This window comes from Condylostylus longicornis, unplaced genomic scaffold (genome assembly GCF_029603195.1).
Source record: "Condylostylus longicornis isolate FDR11 unplaced genomic scaffold, ASM2960319v2 ptg000014l, whole genome shotgun sequence".
NCBI lineage: Eukaryota > Metazoa > Arthropoda > Insecta > Diptera > Dolichopodidae > Condylostylus > Condylostylus longicornis.
Genome location: NW_026577983.1, coordinates 776,963 through 802,036, shown reverse-complemented (window position 1 = coordinate 802,036; position 25,074 = coordinate 776,963). Strand labels below are relative to the sequence as shown.

Sequence of the window (25,074 nt, the reverse complement as noted above, 5' to 3'; positions counted from 1 at the left end):
TTTTTTTCATAAATTACATATGTATATAAGTTTGTAAATCAATTCAGTTTTATATTCCAGCAATATAAATAATATTTTAAATTTGATTTAGTTTAGAATGTGCTGAATTTAGATTTATCATAAAATAGGAATTTAAGTATATACAGTATTTTACTACATTATGAAACTCATGGTTAATCATAGATGTTTGATAGTTATTAAGGATAGTTGATTAATATGAAAATTTTTAAGAATTGCTAAATGCCTTTAGTAAGTTTAAAATGAGTGTTAATTAAGATATAATAAAATATGCTCAGTCAATTTAATGTATCTTTATTTTAAAAAATTTATTTTAGCAATCGGTCATAAAGTGCTACATGTTAGAAATAACAGAATATTATTCAATCATCTTCGGCACCTTAATTTCAGTAATACTAGATTATAATACAACTCAGCATATACATATTAGATCTCAAAGATTGAATTGAGTATAGCAATATCCCAATATGAACATATGTATACATAAATATATGTATATAAATTGTAGAAACGCTAAATTAAGTAATAAATATTACAAATATACAAATAATAAAATATTTTTATATTAAGATATTGAATTTGAAATTTTACCAAAACTTACATATCTGTCAGGGTTATTAAAGCTTGTTTTGTTTTTTTTTTGCGGTTAAGAATTAAACTATAATTAGTTGAAGATCAGTTTTCATTAAAAAAAAATTCATAATTCGATTTGTTGTTGTAATTGTTTTTTTCTATTATGTACTCAAAGATAGTGTTGAAATTGAAGTGCTTTAAAACATAAAAACAATTATTTTGTAGAAAAGAGTAGCACTTATTAAAATTTTTTTCTAATTGTAGTGTTTTTACTTTATAATTGTGTAAATGTTTTAACTACATTATTCAGAATTTAAAAATTGTTTTCTAATATATTTTACTTCTATCCAGTTTGATTAACATTTAATTTCTAGCAAGTACGTACATATATAAGTTATTCAATTAAATGGTTTACAACCGTTAGTACATAGTTTATTTTTAAAAGTATGGTGCTTTTAAAAAAACTGTAGTCTTGTAAATATTCAAAGCAATTGTATGTAAATGCTGTTAAAACGAAAAATATTTTGCAGAAATTCTCAACTGTTATTTTATTGCTTTTAATAAAATTTATTTACATATTTAGAATTTATTTTTCTATATTAAATTCATATTGAAAATAAAACAAAGAATGAAAAAATAAATACCAAGCTCAACAATATATTTATTTTGAAGTATCAACTATTTTTTTATTTCGTTATAAAATATTAAATTTCCGTATTGGTGACTATTAAAAAATATACAAGTATATTTACATATTATGTAGGTATGTAAAGTATAAACATTTTACATATTAGTTTGTATGTAATCAACATTGCGAATATTATGTAGCACATTCAAAACAATACTGCAATAATTTGAAATTTTTAAATGTACTCAGTTGAGGAAATTGAGTGGAAAAGCACTAAATATTATAGTTTTAGAATTAAGAAAATAATAAATGATTGAATTTCATCCCGTAGAAATTTTTAATATTTTCGTGTTATTTCGGTAATTACTGTTGAGATATTTCAATGCTGACTATACCAAAATAAAGAGAATGAGTTTACGTCCTTAATGGTAAGCGCTTATTTCAAAAATTGAATATATTGATTTATTAAAATTCTTTTGTTACGGGTGCGATGAGGCTTAATGTATACCAATTATATTAGTCCTCATTATTCATTCATATTTTGTGAGTGAAGTTGTTGCAAGAACATGTTTATTGTTTACTACTCGTATTGTCTGTAGTATAAATATTATATATGGTTCTTGTTATTTTATGTTTTCTTTTATCACTTAAAATTTATAAAATACATTCCATGTGACCCTGATTAGGAAAATAAATATAAATTTGTTATAGCAAATATTTTAATATACACTTTCGATTACGGTATATATTTAAAATACTGACCCAACAAATAATTTTTTATAATACTGCAAAAATTGCTAATATTTTAAAAGTAATTTACATCACATTGTCAAAGTGCAAGAATTTTAAATAACTTTGCAATTTCTTTAATTTTTAATATTATGTAAGTTGAAGCAATAGTTTTGTTTTGACCATTGCAATTGATATTACTTGTGAATTAGGTATAATAATTTAATAATATAGGGCTATATTAAGATTTATTTATTTAATAAAACAATTTTCCAAATTAAAAAATTTATAAATCGAAAAGTGGTTATAAATTATATTTAAATTAACTATTTGGAATGCAATAATGATGAACTATAATAGATTCGCTAGAAAATTTCTTATTTTTTCACAAGTACAGTAACTGAACTAAATCATTCACTCTGAACTTGAATTTAAACAAAAATTACTTTAAAATATGCAGTAACGAGACAACATGCAATAATGAGCTCACCAAGTAGCAAATTTTTTGTTAAATCAATTTAAATTTTAACTAATGTCAAATTTGTTGTTATCGTTTTCTCTGTCAGCTCTTACATTAACATGCGTTATGACATTTTAGAGACGTTTATCAAAACACTAATATTATTATTAGGGGCATTAAAGCTTAATTATTTCGCTAGATTAATTAAATTATACATAATTTTTTAAATTGTTTATGAAATATACAACATATTTTTATTACTAAAATAATTGAAAAATTTTTATAACGTTCCCCGTTCGCAAATTTATGAAAATGCGAAATTATGTTTTTTGTTTATTTATTTGTTTTTTTTTTATTGTTTTAGTGGTGAAATAAATTGCAATTTATTGTGAGTTACAAAAAAAACAAATAATTTTTTTAGTACTTTTGTTATTTTTTACCCTAAATACTTAATAAAACTTGTATGATGATCAAACATACAAGCAATATGGTGCATATTGTAAGATAATATATTTTAGTTTTCTTAAACGAATACCCTTTTGAAAACTCTTATCTTAATATTATTAATTTTATATTGAATGGATTTAATTAACAATTATGTGCCACGTAGTCAAAATCGAAATTTTAATCATACTCTAGAGAAATTTTGTACGTATGTGAAATGAAAAAGTCACGTTTTTAAAACGTGGTTATTTATGAATCTATGTAAATTTCTATTGAATTTTTAAACTTTATACATATTTGTCAACTTAACTTTAAATATCCCTTGTATTTATTTAGCTTTTGAAATTAGAATTTTTTAAAATTTGAATTATTTAAAAATTTTCTGTCCATTGTAATATCTCACGTTGCTTGCCATGATACCTTCGCACAGTCTGTTAAAAATGATTAATGATTTGAAAGTCATTTCAATTTTATGATAAGAATGGAATTTTTTCCCGTTCGAAAATTCCATTGTACTTTCGATACAAATTAATCAATAGAATTCGGAATAAAATTAGTTCATTTACAATTAAAACAATTGTTTAAATAAAATTAAAATAATTTTATTAATAAAAAAATTCTTACTTGTTTAAATACTCATATTATAGATAAAGAATTTTAATTTATGACATGTGTGATTTAAAATGTGAATTTTATTTACATTTGTCTTAACAAAAAAAAAAAAGAAAATATTTATTTAGATTAAAACAGAAATTAGATCAAATGAGTTAAACAAACAAAAAAACCTGTTTGCAAATTCATAATTATGTCAAATATTTTCCGACATCTTATAATGTATAACAACTGCTATTGTTCTACTTTCATGCTAATAAATTTATTCTTTATAAATTCAAGCTGTGCATGTAGTTGCGTAGCCGCCATTTGTATTCATTGTTATTTTTTCTTCAGGTAAGAAATTTTTCGCCGGAACTTAAAATGTTTTAGAATTTTTTTGGTTTGTAACATGAAAAGAAATGTAATGTTTCTTTTCATTTTGTATAGAAAAATATTTATGGTGTGAAACTTTTCGCTGCTTGTCCCAAGCCCAAGTGAAATTATTTGGACGGTTTATGCTTATAATTTGATAATATAATTTTTTTTGAAAGAAACTATTCCATGGACTATATTCTTCAATTTAATTAAACCCAATTATTATTTTTGTTTATATTTTAAGCATCAATATGCATTATTGTTGGGTATTTTATTTAATCGTTACTCATTTGAATATGGAATGAAAATTTGAAACTTTAAAATAATTAAGTATTCAAATGAATTATATATATATATGTACATATGTATATAACTACATACAATTTGTTTTCATAATATTACTTTTAGATAAACATTGTACTCAAATACTAATACATTTTATTTATTTAATGGTCGGCTTGCAATATTTTCATTTCTCTTAATACCTATGAAACACATATGATATCATTTAATTGGCATACACACTATGTGCAATATGTTCTTTTTAATTGAAATAAGTAAATAAAAATATAGTAATATTGTATTTTTGTGGATAATAAAATAATTTCAGATTTTAACAGACACAACCTCTCCATAACACTTATGTACAAAAATTTTCAGTTCTCTTACTTTTTCATACGCTTATTGATATAAATTTACATACAAGCATTCGTTACCTTCATGAATGTGATAAAAATAAATATGTGTTTATAAGGTTTTAAATATTTAAATAGATAAATTTAAATTACATAGAGATATCAAAAAAAAATAATAATGCTACGTTGACCATTTAAATGGAATTTTGTCAATAAGTTTTCAGTTTAAGTTCATAAAAATGCACAAGTATCATTTAGAAATAAAAATTTTTGCAAATAAAATGAAATTTGTTTGCGCTATGCATCCAATTTCAAGCTGTGATTATACAGTGTTTTTTTTTTCAATATTCAAGTAATCTTTTTAATATGCATGTGGGACACCAATTATAATTTTTGAGTTCATTTACTTTTATTTGTTCATAGAACTTTAGAAAACAAAAATATTTCCAAGTATAGGTGGGTCGTTTTTATTTTTTAACTAACAAGTACGTGAATATGCATAAATAAAATAATATGTTTATATACTTCTTTATATTATTATTTTATATTATTATTTATGGTTAGTAAAGTAAATAGATTTACGTAAATTATTATATACCTACGTTTATATGCATAACATAGAATAAAAAAAAAACAAAAAATTAAAAAAAAATGTCTATGCAAAACTTGATCTATGAATTTCTAATTTTTCTATAATTTGTTTATAAATATATAAATGTGTACAAGTTGTATCTACCTCTTGCTTTTTTTAATAGAATCAATATTGTCAGCTTAAAAGAAATATCGACAATCTACAAAATTAGTTTTTTCACACTTTTTTCCTTGCTCCACCACTTGGGAGTATTAGAGCCTTTCATTTGACTTTTTTTTAGAATCAGGTTTTAAATCATTGAATTAACTAGACGGTAAGGGGTCTGCCTAAAGGGTAATGTTTTTTTCTCTATTTTAAATATTTAAGGTTATTGATATTTATTGTTTATTTTTGTTGGTATTCAATATCGAACATTATTGATATATGTGTGCGGGTAATTACTTTTATGTCAACATTTTATTTTATAATATTTTATGTCAAGCTATAAAAAGTTAATTATAATTTTTTTCTCATCTCGATTTAAGGAGCCGGAGCCCTTTCGGTTAAAGAATTTGTGTCGAAACCACTGTACCATTATTCAAATTTTTTAACTTTTATACAAAAAGGATTGTGTACTCGTAGTGTAGATAATATACTGAAAAATATCACAAATACTTTATTCATATACGTTTATTAGCTACTTACTGAGAAGTAAGATTTTAGCTTTAATAAATTTTTAATTTTAATTTCTGAAAAAATACGTTTTTGCAAATAGTCAATTTTCGTTATAACCCGACAATATAAACAGTATGTACATAACTATTCAAATAATATTAAGTACGTAAAATCATATACTCGTATGTATGTATAAGTATATATTTTTAATAAAATTTAATGCAAATATTCATTGCATTAAAATTGTTAGATCAAAATTGCGTAGGCACAAAACACATTAATTTTTTAAAGTAACAGCAAAATTAAACTTAACATTCGATTGAATCTCTGTGATAAATTCTATTGTTTTTGTAAATTGCATTATATTCAATGAAGTTTACATAAATATATAAAGATATATAAAAGTATATATAAGTGTTTGCATATAATATTATGTCAAAGTACTATATCACAAATCACAATACATTTTTAACCCTGCAATAAAACAATAATAAGTTTTAAAGGTTGCCATCAAAATATTGGGATAATCTTAACGTTTATTGCAGTACAGAAATGTGCAGCACATATTTTGGTAGGTTTGGTAGATGTAGGGTTCAGTAGTTCGAAAATACCTGTTTTTTCAATTGATTTTATAATAGTTTTCTTAAACAAGACGAAAAACGAAAGTGAAAAGGTAAAAATTTTAGAGTTCATTAGAATTAATTTTGGGAGAAAATGAAAAGGATTATTGATCCTTTTACTAAAAACAACTTTAGAATAATACTAATAAATTGTTAAAATATTAGATATGAACATATATGTGTATTTTTTACGGAGGAAACGAGCCAAATGTGTGTAAAAGTGGTGATTGACGTGTTTTCATTAATTTTTCTCAAAGAAAAAAAGAAATATAAATGTTTTCAGTCTGATTATAAAATTCTTCTAATTATAGAATGGTCAAGTTTATGAACTTAATTTAAGTATGTAGATTATTTTAAGGAAAATAAAAATAGAGTTCAAAAAACTCGTCATGAAAAAATTTCTTTTTTTGTGTTTTTTTTTTGTTTTTAAATGGTGTATTAGAAATGAAATTAAAATTTTTGCCGAAGTATTTAAATTTTTTATAGTTTCAATGTTGAGGTAAAAAGGGCGGCAAGGTAATATATATAAATATTTATTAGAATTATTTATTTAATATACGTTATTAATTGATATAACATAAAATAAATGGTGTAGGTAATGAATTTTCTTTACTTAAGATTAACAAAATATGTGAATACTGCTGATTTTTTTTAACAAACCCATTCTGAAAATGTAATTTTGACTCATTTTTTAACCGTATATGAATAACACAAACAATGTTACTTTCTAGCTTTTTTGTCTTATCATAATTCAGTGGCCTGGCGTTGGTTATACGAGTACATATGAATAAAGTCGAAAAATGCTATATCATACAGCCTTGCAACAAATTAAATAATTTATTACTTTAAATATGATTAAAGCCTCCAAACAAAAACTCACTGATCATGATACCGTAATGTTTTCATTTAATTACAACGCGAACTCAGGCCTTATTTTTTAACAAATAAAACTTTGAATATTTCTGAATGTGATAAAGTTTTTAACGTTTTTAATATAAATTTTGATTATATGTATGTATATAAGTTTGTTCAATAGCAATTTAATGAAAATCATATTCTAATTTTCTGGTTATTTTAATAAAATTTAATTATTCTAATGTAAAACTTATTTAAAAAAAATAATATAACGTGGCACATCACAACATTTAATCGCCACATACACTAACATACATTTCTTCTATTCAGCTTCTGGCAACCTTGTAATATATAAATAAATACATTTATGCTGCATTACATACTTATAAATACTCTTCTAGAAATTTCAATATATATATATACTTACTTATGAATATACTACCTACCTAATATAACCACAAAAATTGGTTAAACAAAAACCAGTTTTAAGTTATTTTTTTTTATTAAATATTATCGACCGACGCATGTGGTGCTTAGTACAAATTCATAGTGGATTGAATGAAACCTGATTTTTGTGACATTATTGTTATAACTAAATCGGTTAATTTTGTATGTTGCCCCATGGAACAAAAACAGCTGCAGTTTTAATTTATATAAATTAAGATTGCAATTGAAAAATTTTAACTGTGCTAAAACTTTAAAAGTTCCTAAGTAATAGAAAGAAAGAAAATAACTTCTATTTTTTTTTTATTTATTTCTGGGATACGAAAATTGTGTTACATGTATGTTTGTATGCAGAAATTTTAATTTTAAATTTTTATTTTAAATTTTTTATTTTTATAATTTTTTATTTATTCTAATCAAGTTTATAGCACTTTTTAAATGCTCGCGTAGATGCGCTTTTCAGGCTAGTCTCAATTTTTTTTTCAGTTTGTATTTTTCTCATTTCTATCGTTCTCTATCTTATACCTGGCGTATTTAAAAGTCAGGAAATTTAAACTTTTTTTTGCTGTTTTCGAATTGAAAAGCTGCACTTTTCATTATAGAATTTTGCTGGAGCTGAGAAAATGTAAAGGAAAAATATTTTAAATCAGAAATTTTCATTTTCGGTTATGTTTTGTACAGTTTTATGAACAGAAAGAGGTCTGAGGTTTTTCATACTTTCAACATTGTCTCGTTTAGTACAAAAAAGCAAAATTTTCAGCACTAGTGCAGTGCTTTAACAAAAAAATATTAATTGATTATAATTATAACAAATTGAAATTTTTCCTATTGATTTTATATTTGGTAGTTAATTTGCAGACAAATTTGAGTGGTCTCTCGAAATTGTTTGATTAAATTCCTTTAATTGTAAATATTTTTTAAAGCATTCATAATATTTTTGGCTAGAATCTAGAGGCCGTTTTGCAATTTTCAATTAATAATTTTATTTATTTTGGAATATTTACATTTAAATTTTGATCTTTATTTTAAAAATTAATCTGAGAATTAATTTTAATTTTTAATTTTATTAATATGAGCAGTCGTCAGTTTGTTTGTTTTTAATAACATAAATTTTTGCAATTTATCTAAACTCTAGTGATAATTATCTGAACTAAGTAATCAAATTTTTAAGTAAAATTTATAAAATTTTACCTTTTAAATTTTTAATTTTCCTTTATTGCTATTGCGATCAACGACAGGAAACCCCTGATTTATCTATAATTCAAGTTTGAAGATAATAATTTTTTTTTTGTATCTATTTGATTAAAATTGCTTATTTTTTACGCAATCTTGTTATTTTTTCAACAATTTTTTTTTTTTTGCTATTCTTATTTGATTTTATTTTTTTTATTAAAAAAAAAGAGAAGCATTGAACTCCCTTGACCGAAGTTGGTTATTTTGTTTTTTGTTATTTTTTTATATACTTTAAATAGTATTGAAAAAGATATTTAGATATAGATAAATTTATTATAGATAGAGATGCGTTCATATATGTTTGTATAAATGTGCATAAAAGATCTTGTTTATTGCATTCTATGTGCTTATTAGCATGGATACAATGTGTATGTAGCTCATATTATGCAGTATGTACATACATATCTATGTGTTTATTTATATTGTAGAATGCATAGAAATATTTATGTTAAATAACATGTAATTTAAAATGAATAATAAATATAATAGGCGATATTCAAGTGATGATTTATTTATTTATGATAAATAATAATTTGAAAAAAAAAAAAAAGAGGCTATTAGAAAAAAATAAAATTATAAAATCAAATTTATTTTCTATATTGCTTATTTTTAGATTTACTTGTATAGTTTGCACTTGAGAACGTTGTCATCGAAATTTTCATGTGTTTCGTCGAGTGCAATTTATTTTCAATTTTATTTTTATCAACCTTATTGTATTGCATTACAATAAGGGTGGGTATTAGGATTGAGATAAATTTCGCATGTAGACTTGTTGATGGACAATGCGCGAGAAATGTTTGGAAAAGAGCACCATAACTATTACCAGGGTCAATATCTGTGTCTGCTATGGCTTAAGTTAGCTTAAACCCATTTTCACGTTTTAAGGCATTTAATATTTTTGATAATTTTCAAGAAAAGTAATTTGCTTGAAATTTTAAATATAGGTTGTGTCTGACAAAATCTATAAGGCTCGCGTGAAAATCAGGTTGGCTGGAACTTTCGTAGAAATCATCTTTTCTTTTTTTGATTATTTCTAAAGAGAATAATCAGTAAAAATTTTTAAATGTTAATATTTAGATTTTATTTGTCAAAGAAATTAAATTACAAACAATTTTCAAGAAAATGCGAACCACAAAAGCTGAATGTATTGATTCTCGAAATTGAGACAAAAATTTACACTTTTGGAGGAAAATTAATTAGAAAGCTCAAAAATTTTCGTAATATTTTCGTAATAATCTCTATAGAATGCATTTTTGCCACGATTTAGAACTAGTTAGATCTATTGGAATTTTGGAGTACAATTTAGAAAATGGTCAAATGCAACCGGCTATGTGTTGGCCACATCTGTTTTTATTTTTTTGTTTCTTCAACGATGAAATGAACAACGATTTTTGTTTCTTTTAAATGAGTGTCTCCCCGCTTTTTGTTTTGTTTTTTTTTTGTATTCTGAATTATTCAAAAAGGCGTATTTTTTTGTTCATAAAAAAAATTGCATCCTAAATGTAAAATGCCTTTTATTTTAATTTTATTTTTTAGTATGGTAGATGCACAAAATTCTTTTATTCACAAAAAAAAAATGAAACAATACATATTTGCTCTTGTCGCAAATGGAAAATATTTTGAAAATTTCCATTTTCCTTTTTTGTTTTGTTATTGTTTTAGAATCAAAATGCAGTGGATTTCATTTCGTGACCGGAAATGTTGGGGACTATTTTTTATTTGCATATATAATTTCATGTACATATAACATATACACATACATACATATAATATATACACATTTCAATATATATGTAATTAAATTTGGCTATTGGTAATTTTTTTTTCTTTAATTTTTTATGCAGCAACGTGTGCCTGGACCAATTTACAAATTAAAATTTTTAATTTTTATTTGCGCATTTCAGTTTTTTTTTATTATTTTTTGCATTGTCTTATGAGCTATGAATAATTTAAAATATTAAAAATAAAGTGCTATCAAGCTTAGTGAATTAATTTATAAAAATTTAATTAAAAAACTTGATTATTTGACCTAATTCTTTTTTTTTTTTAGTGGAAAAATATTGAAATCAATTCATTCATGATTTAATAAGTGCACATGTACTTACATAGGATTTATTAAATTTCTAATAAAATGAATCATTTCGCATCTAATCTATGAATATAAGAATACTCCTAATTAATATCCTTCTTTTTTTGAACGGTTAATCAAACTTATATATGAATATACAGTTTAAATTGTTAATAAAAAAAATTATTGCTGACACAGTGTCGTATGTTGTTCTTGGACAAAATCGATTCTGTTTTGATTTTATATTGAAATGAAGATTGAACCATTGGAAAACTGATGGATTCCGTGAAATCACTGTAGAAAAAACATTGCCAGAAAAATAATTGTATATATATTTGATATTATTTTAATAAATTCAGTACTTCTTATTATATGACCTAAAAAAAACTAAAGCCCGTTGATATGGTTGAATGGTTTATATGACCGTACGTGATTTTTATACAAATGTTATTTTATAGCGTGTTTGCTACATCTTATAATAAATTAAATTTTTTTATTGCTCACAGTTCAAAACATAATATGTAATAAACAAACATTTTGGATCTTATTGATGTTAAAAAATTTCTTAAGTTCTTCATTCTCAAAGCTGATAAGTTACTGAAATCAGCTAAATTTTCCAATTCAACGCTGTTCTTAAAGCTTTAACAGTTTCTTTTGCAGTTAATAGAAGCCCAGTATTTTCATTAAATATGAGTTCTAAATTCTCGTTCAACGTTATAATTACTCGTTTTTTCATAATTGCTCGTATTCCAAATTTAAATATCGTTAGCGCAAAACAATAAAAATTAAGGATAAATTAAAGTTTAGAACTAAAAATTAGTATATTTTCTAACCCTCAAATAGAAATTAAATGAAATTATGTTAAGCAGGGCGTGGGAGTGCATTTTTGAGATTAAAATTTGAAATTCTTAACTGAAATATCAGTACTGATGTTTATTATTTTACTATTTCAAATGTAATTCACAATAGAGAACATAGGTGAAAGTACAAAATGTGAATTATGGAAAATTTTAGAGCAAAATTTCTAAAACCTAATTAAATAAAGTAAAACGTAAAAATTGTTAAATTTTTTAGAATTAAGAAGGAAACCTTCAAAAAAATGTTAGGTATAAGCCGATTATGCACATAAACCAGTTTATACGAATAGAATAAATTGTGTAAATAGATGGGTGTATAAATGTTTCGTGAATTATAATTTTCTTTAGAAGATCTATAATAAAACTTTTTTTTTATTATATTTTCACTACATTCTACCATACATGTAATCGAATTTATGGTGAAAAATAAATATAAATTTCATCTTCTTTTTTTTTTTTGATTTTTGTGTTTTTGGAAAATTTTCAAATTTTAAGGCGTATTATGTTTTTATTGCATATACATGTATATTTGCCATGTAATACCTATGTAGACAGTGTTTGTATATAAAAGAAACATGCTTAGATTTGTTTTGAGTTCATTTTCCGCATTTAAAATTTGAAAAATAAAAAATAAACTTTTCATTTTCATTTTTCTTTTGTTGTTCAGCAAGCGATTTGATGATGAGATCTTTGGTAAAATTAAATATAACAAAGAAAATTCTATAAAGGTGATGATGGCACTATTATGGCAGCCTAGCGTATACCCCTTCTAAGATAATTTTTTATTTTTTTCTCAATTTTTTTTTATCTATTTTTGCAAAAATCACTAATTTCATATTTTGAATTATATTTAAAATGTTCAATATTATTTTAATGGATAAAAAATTTTTTTTTTCATAATGGTTGCCTGATGGTCTAGTTTAGTTTCCAAAAAAAATTTTTTTATTTATCCAATAAAATTTCTACAATAATAAATATTTATAAATAAGATGATGATAATTTTTTTTTTGAGTGTTATTCTTTTGGGGTGAATCTAATTTTCATTTCCAGCTCTTTATGAAGAAATGTTTGAATCATATAGTAGATTTTTTGGAACTTACATGACTTATGAGTATATTTCTGTGAATAATTTTGTACTCTGAGTGTATCATATTGGTAAATATGTACAATTACATACAAACTTATTGTACAATTTATTTGCGGAGAGATCAAAGTATGAGAACAATATTGTATTTCTGGTTTACAGATGCGTTGGTGGAAAATTTTTGCTTGGGTGGTAAAATTTTTCCTAATTTTTGTTTTTGTTTTGTTTTTAAATTATAAGAAAAATTATATGTATTTCTATTTTACTTAAGGGGTTTTCGTTTTTCTTTTTTGATAGGATTTAAACTTAAAGAAACTTTAATTAAAATTTTTGGAGTACATATTTTATTTTTAATTAAAATTTTATTGTTTTAGAAATCTATTAAGAAATAAAATTTTTTAATTTTAAATTTTTTCCCACTATATTAAAGGTTAATGACTTTTTTTTAGACTCAAAAATTGGAAATTAGTCAGAAAATTTTCTTGGAATCCATTTCTTTTTTCTTCTTTTTGGTTTTGAAATGTCAAATGCAAGTTCGTTTTAATAGTTTTATGTATCCATAACTCTTGCATTTGTACAGATGTATATGTATGTATGTCCAATTTCTCTTAACAACAAAGTTTGCTTGATATAGATTTCTGTGGCGATCAAGTAAAACAACCTAAAGCTGAATTGTTTGATTCGAGTAAAGAAAAGTTTAGAGATTTAAAGTGATTTTTGAAAAATTTATAAATATTCTAATAAAACAAAACTCGTGAAATTATAATTGTATGGTTTTTTTACAATAGGTACATTTCTTTCAAATGTGATCTGGTTGGAAAGACTTAATTAACTGTTTTAACTTTTATTGTTTTAGAGAACCCATATTATTAACAATATACTCGAGTTATTTTCCCATATTCAAAGAAACCCATATTTTATTTGTAAACTAATATTAACTATAATAAGTATTAATGGAGCGTAAAAATTCTATTAATATGATTATACACATGTATATTTGACCATCGATGTGAAAATGTTTTGACATAAAATACACAACACACCTTAAGCATTTCACTGAGAATATTTAAGTATATAAATTATAATGGGCTCTTATATCCATATAACCATAAATTTCTTAATTAGTATTCAATAAAGATTTGTTAACTTGTCACTGAAATCTATTCAAATATATGAATGTAATATAAATAGTATAAATAATAAAATATTATTTCAACAAAATAATAACCGTACACATAGGTACTAAGTATAATTGCAGTACCATTCTAGTTTATTAATTAATTTTTGTGTTAAATTCCATCTATAATGTTAATTATAAAATTATACTTACATATTATAATAAATTTAAATTAAATATTATTACATTCTAATTTAAGAAAATTACATATTAAATTTTAAAGTATATTATTAAATATGAAGTATAATTATGTATTAAAATAATAATAGATTTTATGAATATTCTTTATTATTTTTACAGACCTACCAATGGTCCCATCATCAGTAATAGTTGCATCAGTCAATACAAAACAACAAACAACAGCAGCAACAACAACAACACAAACAACTGAAATGGGTAGATATAGTAGCGAAGAAGTATCTGGTAATGAATCAACTGAAGTACCAAGAATGACAGAAATAGAACGTCAAGCTGAAGCTAATCGTCATAAAGAAGAAATGAAAAAGAAAAGACGTAAGAAGAAGAGAACCAGTTCATCATTACATTCTTCTACATTTCAAGGTTAGTTTAAATTTTTTATTTTTTTTTCTATTTAGAGAAAAAATTTATTTTTACAGGTATTAGTTTACATGTATTTTATTTATATTTCACATATGCATACGCACAAAAATTTTTCTAAAATTGTGTTCCTTTTATTTTTCTCGCCTTTGTTTTTCAATTCGAATTTGTATGTTCGTCTTATATTCTTAATTATTTCGTATTTTGTAAATTTTACTAAAAAATATTTACATAAAAAATTAAATATTTAATTTAAATTTTAGAGGCGAATTCTAATTTCTAAAACTATTGTTAGTTTATCTTTATTAAAGCATGTCTTAAACGTGTCCATGGCTGAATTGGATAAACTTATTTTACTTTGCAGAGAGTAATTTTCCATGATCTTTAATTTCTAATTAATTATTCTAAATAATTAAAATTTACGTCTGTTATTAATTGATTTTTCAAAGATGTACAAAAATTTCAATGTAATATTTTAAAAAATTCATTACACACTCTTTGTACATATTGTGAAATGATGTAACATCCCTGAACTATTAACAAGAGTACAAAAATACATACGAACATACAATTTTAATGAATTTGAACTTGAGAGAAATTTTTAATTTTCTTCTAGTCTTTTCGTTTCTAGTTTTTTTCTTCTAGATACATAAAAGCAGAAAACAACTTTCTTGTTGTAATTTTATTGTAATCAACCTAACAATAAGTTATTCTTATGTTATTTTCGATTCTTGTAACACAACATTAAATTATTATGTAAAAATATTATGTATTCTTAATATGTGTATGTATGTAGATATATACATATGTGTATATGTAATATTTAAAAAAAATCTGTTAGCTATAACTATATGCAAATTAGAACTGCTTAAAAAGTCACGTACGCTTCATTAAAATAAAAGAAAATGTATACATATGTGCTTCTGAAACTGAATTAATAAAATTCGATTTCCACTCATAACCATCAATTATAAAATATGATTAGTTTTCATTGTTTTAATTATCGTCAAATATTTTACAATATATAAATTATTACTAGCTTCGACTTAATATAGAAAACTGCTTCGGTATATTTCACCTATACTCGTAAGAGCTTATCGAAATTTAATAAATTATTTTCCGTAACAACAACCCTTCTTAATTTGTATACAATAAAAATTTTACAGGTAACACTACTTGTCAAATTAAAATGTCGAAAAACAACCTTTTATAAATTTTTATATTAATTTATTGAATGACTCAATTTTGGCCAATGTAATGTTGAAATTTAGTTTATTTGGAATAAAGTATTAAAAAGGTTATTTGGAAAATTGAATTTCGATAACTGAAGAAAAAATAATAATTTCTTTTTAGAAAAGATGAAATAAGTTTGAATTTCATAACGCATTTTATTTTAAATCGCAGAATGCGTTTGAAATGGGGTGTAAATAATTTGGTCTAGAACTAAAAAGAAATTATTTATATATAAATTTCATTAAAACCTTTAATAAAAATTGTGAGAATTAAAATTCAAAAATAGAAACAGTATAATCAATATTCGACTTACATGTAGAAATTCGGATTAAACCAATGATTCATAAAGTAGAACCCTTTCCCTAGGACACGTGAAAACACATTTTTCAAACAAATTTTAAATTATTCTGATTAATTACCATGTATTAAAATTTTAAATTCCAAAACTTATTGCTTATTTTTAGGACTTAAGACAAAAATTAAAAAAAAAATTTATCGAATTTTTTGGAGTGATTTAGATATCCTATAGAAAGCAGTGTTTAATATATTTTTGTAATCTTATTTTCGTAAATTGAATTTTGTTTTCTTTTGTAATTTTGACTTTTTTTTATTGCTTGTTTTCTTGTTTTCGCCTTATTTTCATTTATTTTATTATTTTTTTTTTTGTTCTCTGTCTACACACGTTTAGATAAAAAGAGAAAGAAAAAATTTAAGTTTCATCATAGCATTGAAAATGACGTTCCAAATGACGTTTAGTAAACAAATTTTTCCCTTTTTTTATTTCAGTTTTTATTTGGTTTATTTGTTTTAAGGCCGTCGTAACTTCTTAAAAAAAAAGTTAAATGGAGAACTTGAAGATAATGAAAAAAAAAGCCATAATGGGAAAAAAGAAAAATATTTTTTTATATGAGCATACATCTATGTACATAATCATGTATCTCTATCCTGCTTTTTCATATTTGTATGTACATATTTAACAAATTAATGAGGTATCCAAAAAAAAAAAGGAAAAAAAAATGTAATATAAAAAGTGAGAAGATTTTGTTTTTTCTTTTTTGGGATCATTGACTTATGATGAATGACTTGTGCGTTCATAATTCTCTTTTACTTTCTTCTTTTGGGGATTGTAAGAATTAAGAAAATGTTATTTAATAACAAATTATACTTATAAAGAAGTCATATGATTACATACGCATACGAATGTCGCTCTATAAACGTATATTTATATACATACTTATGGACATACATACATAATATGTTCAGATGTTTATTCCACTTAAATTTATATTCAAAGATGTAGTATAGCCGTATATGCATGAATACATTCATAATATTAATCTGTTTATAAATTTTCTAGGTTACATTATTCATGCATGTGTGCCTGCCTGGGTTTTTTTTTGTTTTTCCAAATATCATTTGAAATATAGAAAAAAAAAATAAATACAATTTTGTTTCCTAAAATGATAAAGCCCGTAACTAAAGAAATGCGATACGATTTTTTCCAGAAAACATTAAAAACTATTAAGTACAATAGAGAATATTACAAAAAAAAAAAAAAAAACTGCTACTCAAAACAAAAATACTATAGTGGCTGAAAAAAAATATAGAGAAATTAAGCATAATATAAAACTGGTTAGCTCTTCTAAACTCAAATGATTTAAACCTTTCTTTTTTTTCCACGAAATCTCAATTTTCCTACAAAAATTCATTTAAGAACGCTATCTTTAGATTTCATTAGATTTTTACAATCTTTAAAGATTTCATTATATTTTTTACGAACATTTGCTAAACAGAAACACCTAAAATAAATATTTATATTTACAGTGAAGAGAAGATTGAGCAATAGTAAAAATAAAGCGTTGAACTTTGAATACATGCATAAAAATTATTATTTAATTCAAAACATCGAACTAAGGCAAAGTTTAGACATCAAACTCTTTTCATAGATTTGATTTGAGAAGAATTGGTACCGAAATATGATACTGAAATCATATGAAAATATGATACCGAAAAAGCAGTGACAATATATTAGATTTTTTTTTCTAACCCTTTCGAGCATGCATGTCATTTTTTAAAACTGAATTATCAAAATTTATTGATACTAAATTAATTTCGACAGATTCTCTTCACTCTCAATTTGATTCGGTTTGCTTTGGCTACTAAATTTTTTTTTTGCTTTAAGTAGCCGAAATTTTAGTAGAGCGTTGTCCTGGCCGGTCCATTTTGAAGAAAAATAAATGTGGCTCGTGTATTTATATTGAAATGACCTTATATTATGATTTGTTTACGATTGAATAGCATCGTAATTCTTCGTTTAGTACCAATATGTTCACCTTAAAATATAAATCAAAAAAAAATTTTATGTGAGAAGTGCTTTTTTTTTTTCTTTATAAAAATTTCAAAATATTTTTAAAAAGTTTACACAATCAAAATAATATTGATTTTATTTTTTTAAGTATGTATGCTTTCTATATGCTTATAACAAATGTTTGTGCATACATGAGAATGTTCTTGAGCTTGAAGGCTATTGGAATTGTTAATTATTTTTATACATATTTAAAATTTAAATACATATAACAAAAAAAAAGCTATATATTTTTTTAAGATAAACATAGAATTTATGATTAGAATAATATTTACACCACAAGATTTTTTTCAAAAAAAAAATGTAGGTATTTATATGTATTTTAAACTATAATGGCTTGATTTGTATTCAACGTGTTGTAAAAACAAAACGTATTATTTAGCTATTTAATTTATTACCCAAAATAATTTAAAAGCCATAAACAACAAAATGTACATAAAAAATTCTCGAAATTTTCAAAATTATTGAAAGTTTTTTAAAATTAAATAAAAATTAACCTCTTATAGAGTAAATGTCCAAACACATACTAAGTAGATATTTATAGTCTTTCTCTCGATTATAAATTTCCCAAAAGTTTTTAGCTACAAAACTTTTAGATTTGAAAAACTTTTGAATTTTAAATGAAAAGAGCTCTGCTACACTTTATTTCCTCAATCCTAAAAAATTGAATTGAAAATCGAACGATTTTTCATAACGTATTTCTTCTAATTAAACCCTTTTAATTTATTTTTGTTTCAATTTTTATTAAATTTTTTTAGAAAGTAAGCATACAGAAGAAGAAGCTAATTATACAAAATTACAGGTTACGTTGCTCTTAAATTCAAAAGAAAAATGTTAAATTTTTCAGAATCAAACGTAAATTAGAGATCGTAACGGGTTAAAAATCAACATTGAATCTAATTTGTTTTCTAAATATCGTGAATAAACTTTTTTTTGAAGAAATTTCAATATTTTTAAAATGTTTGAAATTTTGAAAATCGTACGTGCAAACTAACACATTTAGCTTTAGAATAACATTGTTGCAATAGAAATTGCATTTACCAAAATACAAATCTAACGTCATCTGATTTATTCAGCAATACAATTTAAATTGCTGAATAAGGTAAATAATAGACACCATTTTGGTAGATTCGTAAACTTTATTGTAAATTGTTTAAAAAATTCACTTGTAATAATTCAGGGAACTAAAAGTATTTTTTAAAAAATTTAATGTCAAAATTTTATTCACTAACAATTAATTTTTTTTTTGTAAATTTATTATTTTCAGAGCTTTATAAATTAACTGGTGAAATTCTTGGTGAAGGAGCTTATGCTTCAGTTCAAACCTGTGTTAATATATATACAGATTTAGAATATGCTGTAAAAGTGATTGATAAAATTCCTGGTCATGCTCGTGCTCGTGTATTTCGTGAAGTTGAAACATTTCATCATTGCCAAGGTCATCCTGGTATTCTACAATTAATAGAATTCTTTGAGGATGATGAAAAATTTTATTTAGTATTTGAAAAGGTAAGTTTAAAAAAAAAGTTTTTTTTAACTAATTAATTTGAAATAGTGAAAATATTTGATTGAAAATAAAATCAATTTCTTTTTTATATTATTGAAATAGATAAATGGTGGTCCACTATTGGCTAGAATTCAAGAACATGTTTGCTTTTCAGAACATGAAGCAGCTCAAATAATTAAAGAAATTGCTTCTGGTTTAAATTTTTTACATAAGAAGGGTATTGCACATCGTGATTTAAAACCTGAAAACATATTATGTGTTGATCCAGAAAAATTATGTCCAATAAAAATTTGTGATTTTGATCTTGGATCCGGTATTAAATTTAATACAGATGTTGCATCACCAGCTGCTACACCACAATTATTGACTCCGGTAAGTCTATGTTTATTTTGATTTTTTCTTTGTACGTTTAAAAATTAAAACTATTTTTAATTCATTTTATCATTTAATTGAAAATTGAATCGTTAATTAAAACAGAAAAAGTAAACAACAAAAAAATTTACTTAATTGAGGTTATAAATATCTATAAGTGTTAAACATTTAAAAATGAGGGTTCGATATTTTATCTTATCTATATATAAAAAGCAAGTTGAAAATGTTGAAAAACAAATAAAAATCTATCAATTGATAAAATTATGATAAGAAAAACTTAACTTCCGATTAAAATTTGTAACTACTTTGTTTTATTTAGGTTTTAATAATGTAAAGGTTTCTAACCCTGAGTTAATTGTGTATATGTATTAGGTACATACTATGCAGTTATATAATCGTATATTACGGCTATTGTAGGCACATTATTTTAATTTTTAATTTAATTAATACTTTTTCAAAATCGAAAATTTTTATTTTTAATAATTCAGATTTTGCTTTTTTAGCCAAACATTAAAATTTACCATTTGTTACATAGTAAAATAAATATTAAAAGTGTCATTTGGTGAGAAATGCTGCAGAAATTTTTCGAATTGAATAGAAAATTCTTTAAAAAATTTAAAATAAATTATACTAATTGCTAAACAAATTTCAGTTAGACTATTTATTTTATTTATTTCTCATTTTAATCGAAAAAATTAATTTATAAGCCAAAAATATTAGCAAATCTGCAAAACTTTTAATGTAAAATTTTTACTTTATCTTTCATTGCATGCAATGTTGCATTTATATTTAAAATTGCGTTAATTTATTAAGGAAGAATTAATCTTACAGTCAGTTGTATTATATAATGTTCTGTCTATATTAGTAGCAATGAAAATACAATAAACATATTTTCATAAATCTTGTAAAACAAGCTAATATCAGTAGAATTATTTCCCAGATATTTGTGTTTCATTGTATTTAAAATCATGGCAATAAAATATTTAAAAAAGAAAATGCTGCTTAATTTAAGGATTAGAAATGTTAAAAAAATGAATTATCAAATTTGGGTTCTTCTTAGTAAAAATATTCACTAATAAAAATTCAGCAAGGTTTTAAAATAATAAAAAGAAAATATTCAAAACGTTTTTAACTCTGGTTTCTCGAACAGAAAAATTTGAAAAGTTATTAAGTAATTTTTCTAAAATTAACACTTAAAATTAAAATGAACTTTTGAAAAAAATAATTTTCTAGGAATTTTTCTTTCTTAGTAAAAGTTTTCATTTTTATTAACAATATTTTCACAATCGAAATTAAAATGAATCACAATTATTTTTATTTAATTGTCACATTTTCAAAAACGCATAAATACATACATACATACTTACATATGCACATAGTATAATGTAAATTTTCATATGAAAAAGGAAAAACTATTTCGTAACAATGAGATTTCGTAAGAAATAAAACAAAAGTTTTGATTTTTTTTAATAGTTTAATAGTTCTGATAGTTAAACGATTCACAATTTTTTAATTCTAAGAAAAAGTAATTCTTCTCATTCCTTTGTACTTACTTATTTACTAGAAAAGTTCATAATAAGCTATAATTATATTTACATAATATATTAAATAATTCTTTAAAAATAAAATTAGTATATTTGGTGGGTACCCCTACATGCTTCTGCATAAATTTATTAGAATATAGGAATAGGCGCATACATGCATATATCTACATATATCTACAAATGTACGTGTTTGAATTGACTTTTATTTGTTAAAAGTTCAGCAACTTTTTTCATGCAAAACACAAAAAATGAACAGAATTGACGGAAATTGCACAAAAAAAAAAAATAAAAATAAAAAAATATAAATTTTTTTCTGCTTTCGATTTTGCTCTTATTGAATAGAAAATATGCTAATTTTTAACATTCTTTGTAAGTTTTCTATTGCTCGTTATTTCAATTACCACGCAATATATATATATATATATATATAAATATATTATATTGAAATAGAAAATTATCGACGGATCCATTTCTTGCCAAAACAAAAAAAATAAATAAATAAAATTAAAGGGAAATGCAGTTTGGGTTTTGCATAAAATGCAATTTACGTAGTTGCATTCTTATTTGTATATTTTACGTTACCAATTTTATAACAATGTCGCTTGGAAAAACATATGTATATATAGATAAGCTCTATATACATATGCTTGTATTTTGGCTTAACCCTAATTATTTTACTATGAAATTTTGACTATAGTTCAAGTGTAAATTAAAATTCTTTGCAAATAATTACAATTGCATCATTTATTTAAGAGTTTTAAGAAATTTAACAAAGAAAAATTCTTAATATTTTGATTTAATTACGTGGTCTATTATTAATTTATGATATATGTATAAGTTTGTTTGTAAAGAAAAATTCTAATTAATTAATTAAAAATTTGCAAAAAAACATAAGTCCGCTTAAACGAATCAAGAATGGATTTTCCCTTCGAAAAATAGTAAGAGATATTACACAGTTTTTTTCACCGACAGATATTACCTTAAATCTTAAGGGATACTATAATGTCTCTTTATTTCACATACGAGTACTTTCATATTACTAAATTTAAATAAATAACTTTTATTTCAATATAATATTATGTATTTATTTTTGAATACAGTAAAATATTTTTAAAAATTTCTAAAGGTATAAATCCAAAATTTAAAGTAACCGAACATTAATTCGAACGTGACTTCTTAAATTGAGCACTAATTCGAAGTTCGTTTAAGTTTCCGTGCATAGAACTAAGGGTTAATTAAAATTTTATATGTATTACATTTAAGTTTCAGAATTTACTTTTGCTTGTCTGCGAATTTTATACAAACAGCAAAATCTGAAAGTACTAAGCACTTTTTTAAGGACGGAAACTAATAAGCACTTTTTTTCAAAAATTTTTTGGAAAAGTGCTTAAAAACCAAGTCTAACGTCAAGTCTTTGCAAAAACATTTCGTTTTAGTAGCTAAAATATAAGAAAACTATCAAATTATTTTCAATCTAGCAACGCCAAAAAAAAAATTTTCATTATTCCTTTGATATAGTGTCCTTTGCCATATCGTTTCTGACAAATAGTAAACATTATAGTTATATTTATATTGTCAGAGTTTACGTTTATTATATACCTAGAGAGTTCTAAAAACACCCTGTTCTATTAATTGTAAACAAAAGAGAAATAAAATATGAATCATTAAAATAAATTTTATGAAATGAAATTAGAAATATAAAAAAAAAATATCAATACACATACATACATACACGCTGTATATGTATATAAATAATGAAAAATATTCTTTTTTTATTTATCGAAAGCCGAGTGCTCCCGTCGATTCTTAAAAGTTCCGTGTGACAAGAGTGATGCGCAATTTTTTTTTCTAATATTTTTTTTTTATTTTCAATTTTCTTTAAAAATAAATTTGTAATATATTTTTATTTTATAAAATTATATTTCTAAATACATACATACTTATACCAAAATATAATATTATTTTTATATATAGATGAAATTCTAAATTTAAATAATTTATAAATTGTAAAATGTTCAAATAAGAGAGTTGGCGCGTGGAGGGGGTTATAATATTTTTTTTTTCTTAAAAATTAAAATTTATTATAGAAGAAAAAAACGAAAAATTTTGCGTATAAAGTTTAAGAGCCAAAAAAAATGTTTACACAATAATTAGGCCAAACATTTTGAATGCAAACATTTAAAAAAAAATTGTTTATATAATATAATAAAAATGGTATATGCGGTATATACAACAAAATAATATATGAAATCTCCATATGTAGATATGTATGTATAGATATGCATTTATTACAAATTTTTATTTAGATTATGACAAGTTTAAAATATTTTTTTTTAAATAATTCTTTTATTAGATGGATCACTAGAATTAAGATAGAGACATAGAGGAAACCAAGGGTATTTGAAAAAAATCAAAAGTATTTTTAGTTGTTGACTTTATATGCACTATATACATATATATGTGTATGCATATATGCAGGTACAATCTATTATTATGTTCTCTGGTGACGTACAAGTTTTTTATTATTAGAAAGTCCTTAGGAAATTTCCATACTATATTTAAGAATTACATGTTATAATAAAAAAAAATCAAATTATGAAATGAATGCTTAATATTGCGAAATTTAGTTTATAGATATATATGTATGTATGTATGTATAGTAGAGAATCATTTAAAAAGAGTCATGTAGGTGCTCTGTATAATTAATTATATATGTATACTTGGTGGTTATGTACTATAACTATATAGAATAAGGGCAACCTACATATAAAATTAAGTTGTTTTTCTACAAAGACTTACAAAATTTTGATGTTGTGTATTAAAAAAAATTTTTAAAAGGTTATTCCATTCATTTTCTCTTTACGATTTAATTTCAATAATAAATGTGTACTTAGGTTTATAAGTATGTAAGAAATTGAATATATGTCGCATGTTGAATATATTTATATTTTTATATTAAAAATTTTGCCACTTTATTCAAAACCTTACTGTAAACGTGTAATTATAAATTTTGAATTGTATTAAGTTTTGGGCTTCGAAAAAGACTTTGATTTTCATTAATTGTAGTGCCTTAACCAATAAGTTAAAAAGATGCGTATTCAAAAAACTTAATTTTTGTGCGTTCAAAAATTCTTTTCCGTAAATTCGACGACTGACGATATTATTAACTTTAATGTTTCACGTGCTCTGATAAATTATGAATTTATTAAATTTAGGGACTTTTATGAATTTCATTTGACATTATTTGAAATAAATTCGAAAAATTGAAACAAAAAGTAAAAAAGAGTTGAAATTCTGTAAACACTCATGTATTCCTACGTAAGTTTACGATAATATACAAACTTTCAATTAATTTGAAGTTCTTCCCATAATTTTGTGCTTAAAACTATGTAAACACATACATATTAATTATGTTGCAAAGTTATCAAAAAGATTTTTTGGGAAATCCACTGATT

At 23.1% G+C, this 25,074-nt stretch overlaps 1 protein-coding gene across 5 annotated transcripts in view; it reads left to right on the top strand.

The window, feature by feature from the left end:
• LOC129605802 (probable myosin light chain kinase DDB_G0284661) overlaps positions 1-25,074 on the top strand; it is a 70,905-nt gene that overhangs the window by 27,576 nt on the left and 18,255 nt on the right. For all 5 annotated transcript variants that reach the window (XM_055515756.1, XM_055515755.1, XM_055515754.1 and 2 more), the window contains 3 exons: positions 14,341-14,601; positions 19,464-19,705; positions 19,806-20,075. In XM_055515756.1, the coding sequence (XP_055371731.1) occupies positions 14,341-14,601; positions 19,464-19,705; positions 19,806-20,075 (773 nt within the window). The remainder of the gene's footprint in view (positions 1-14,340; positions 14,602-19,463; positions 19,706-19,805; positions 20,076-25,074) is intronic.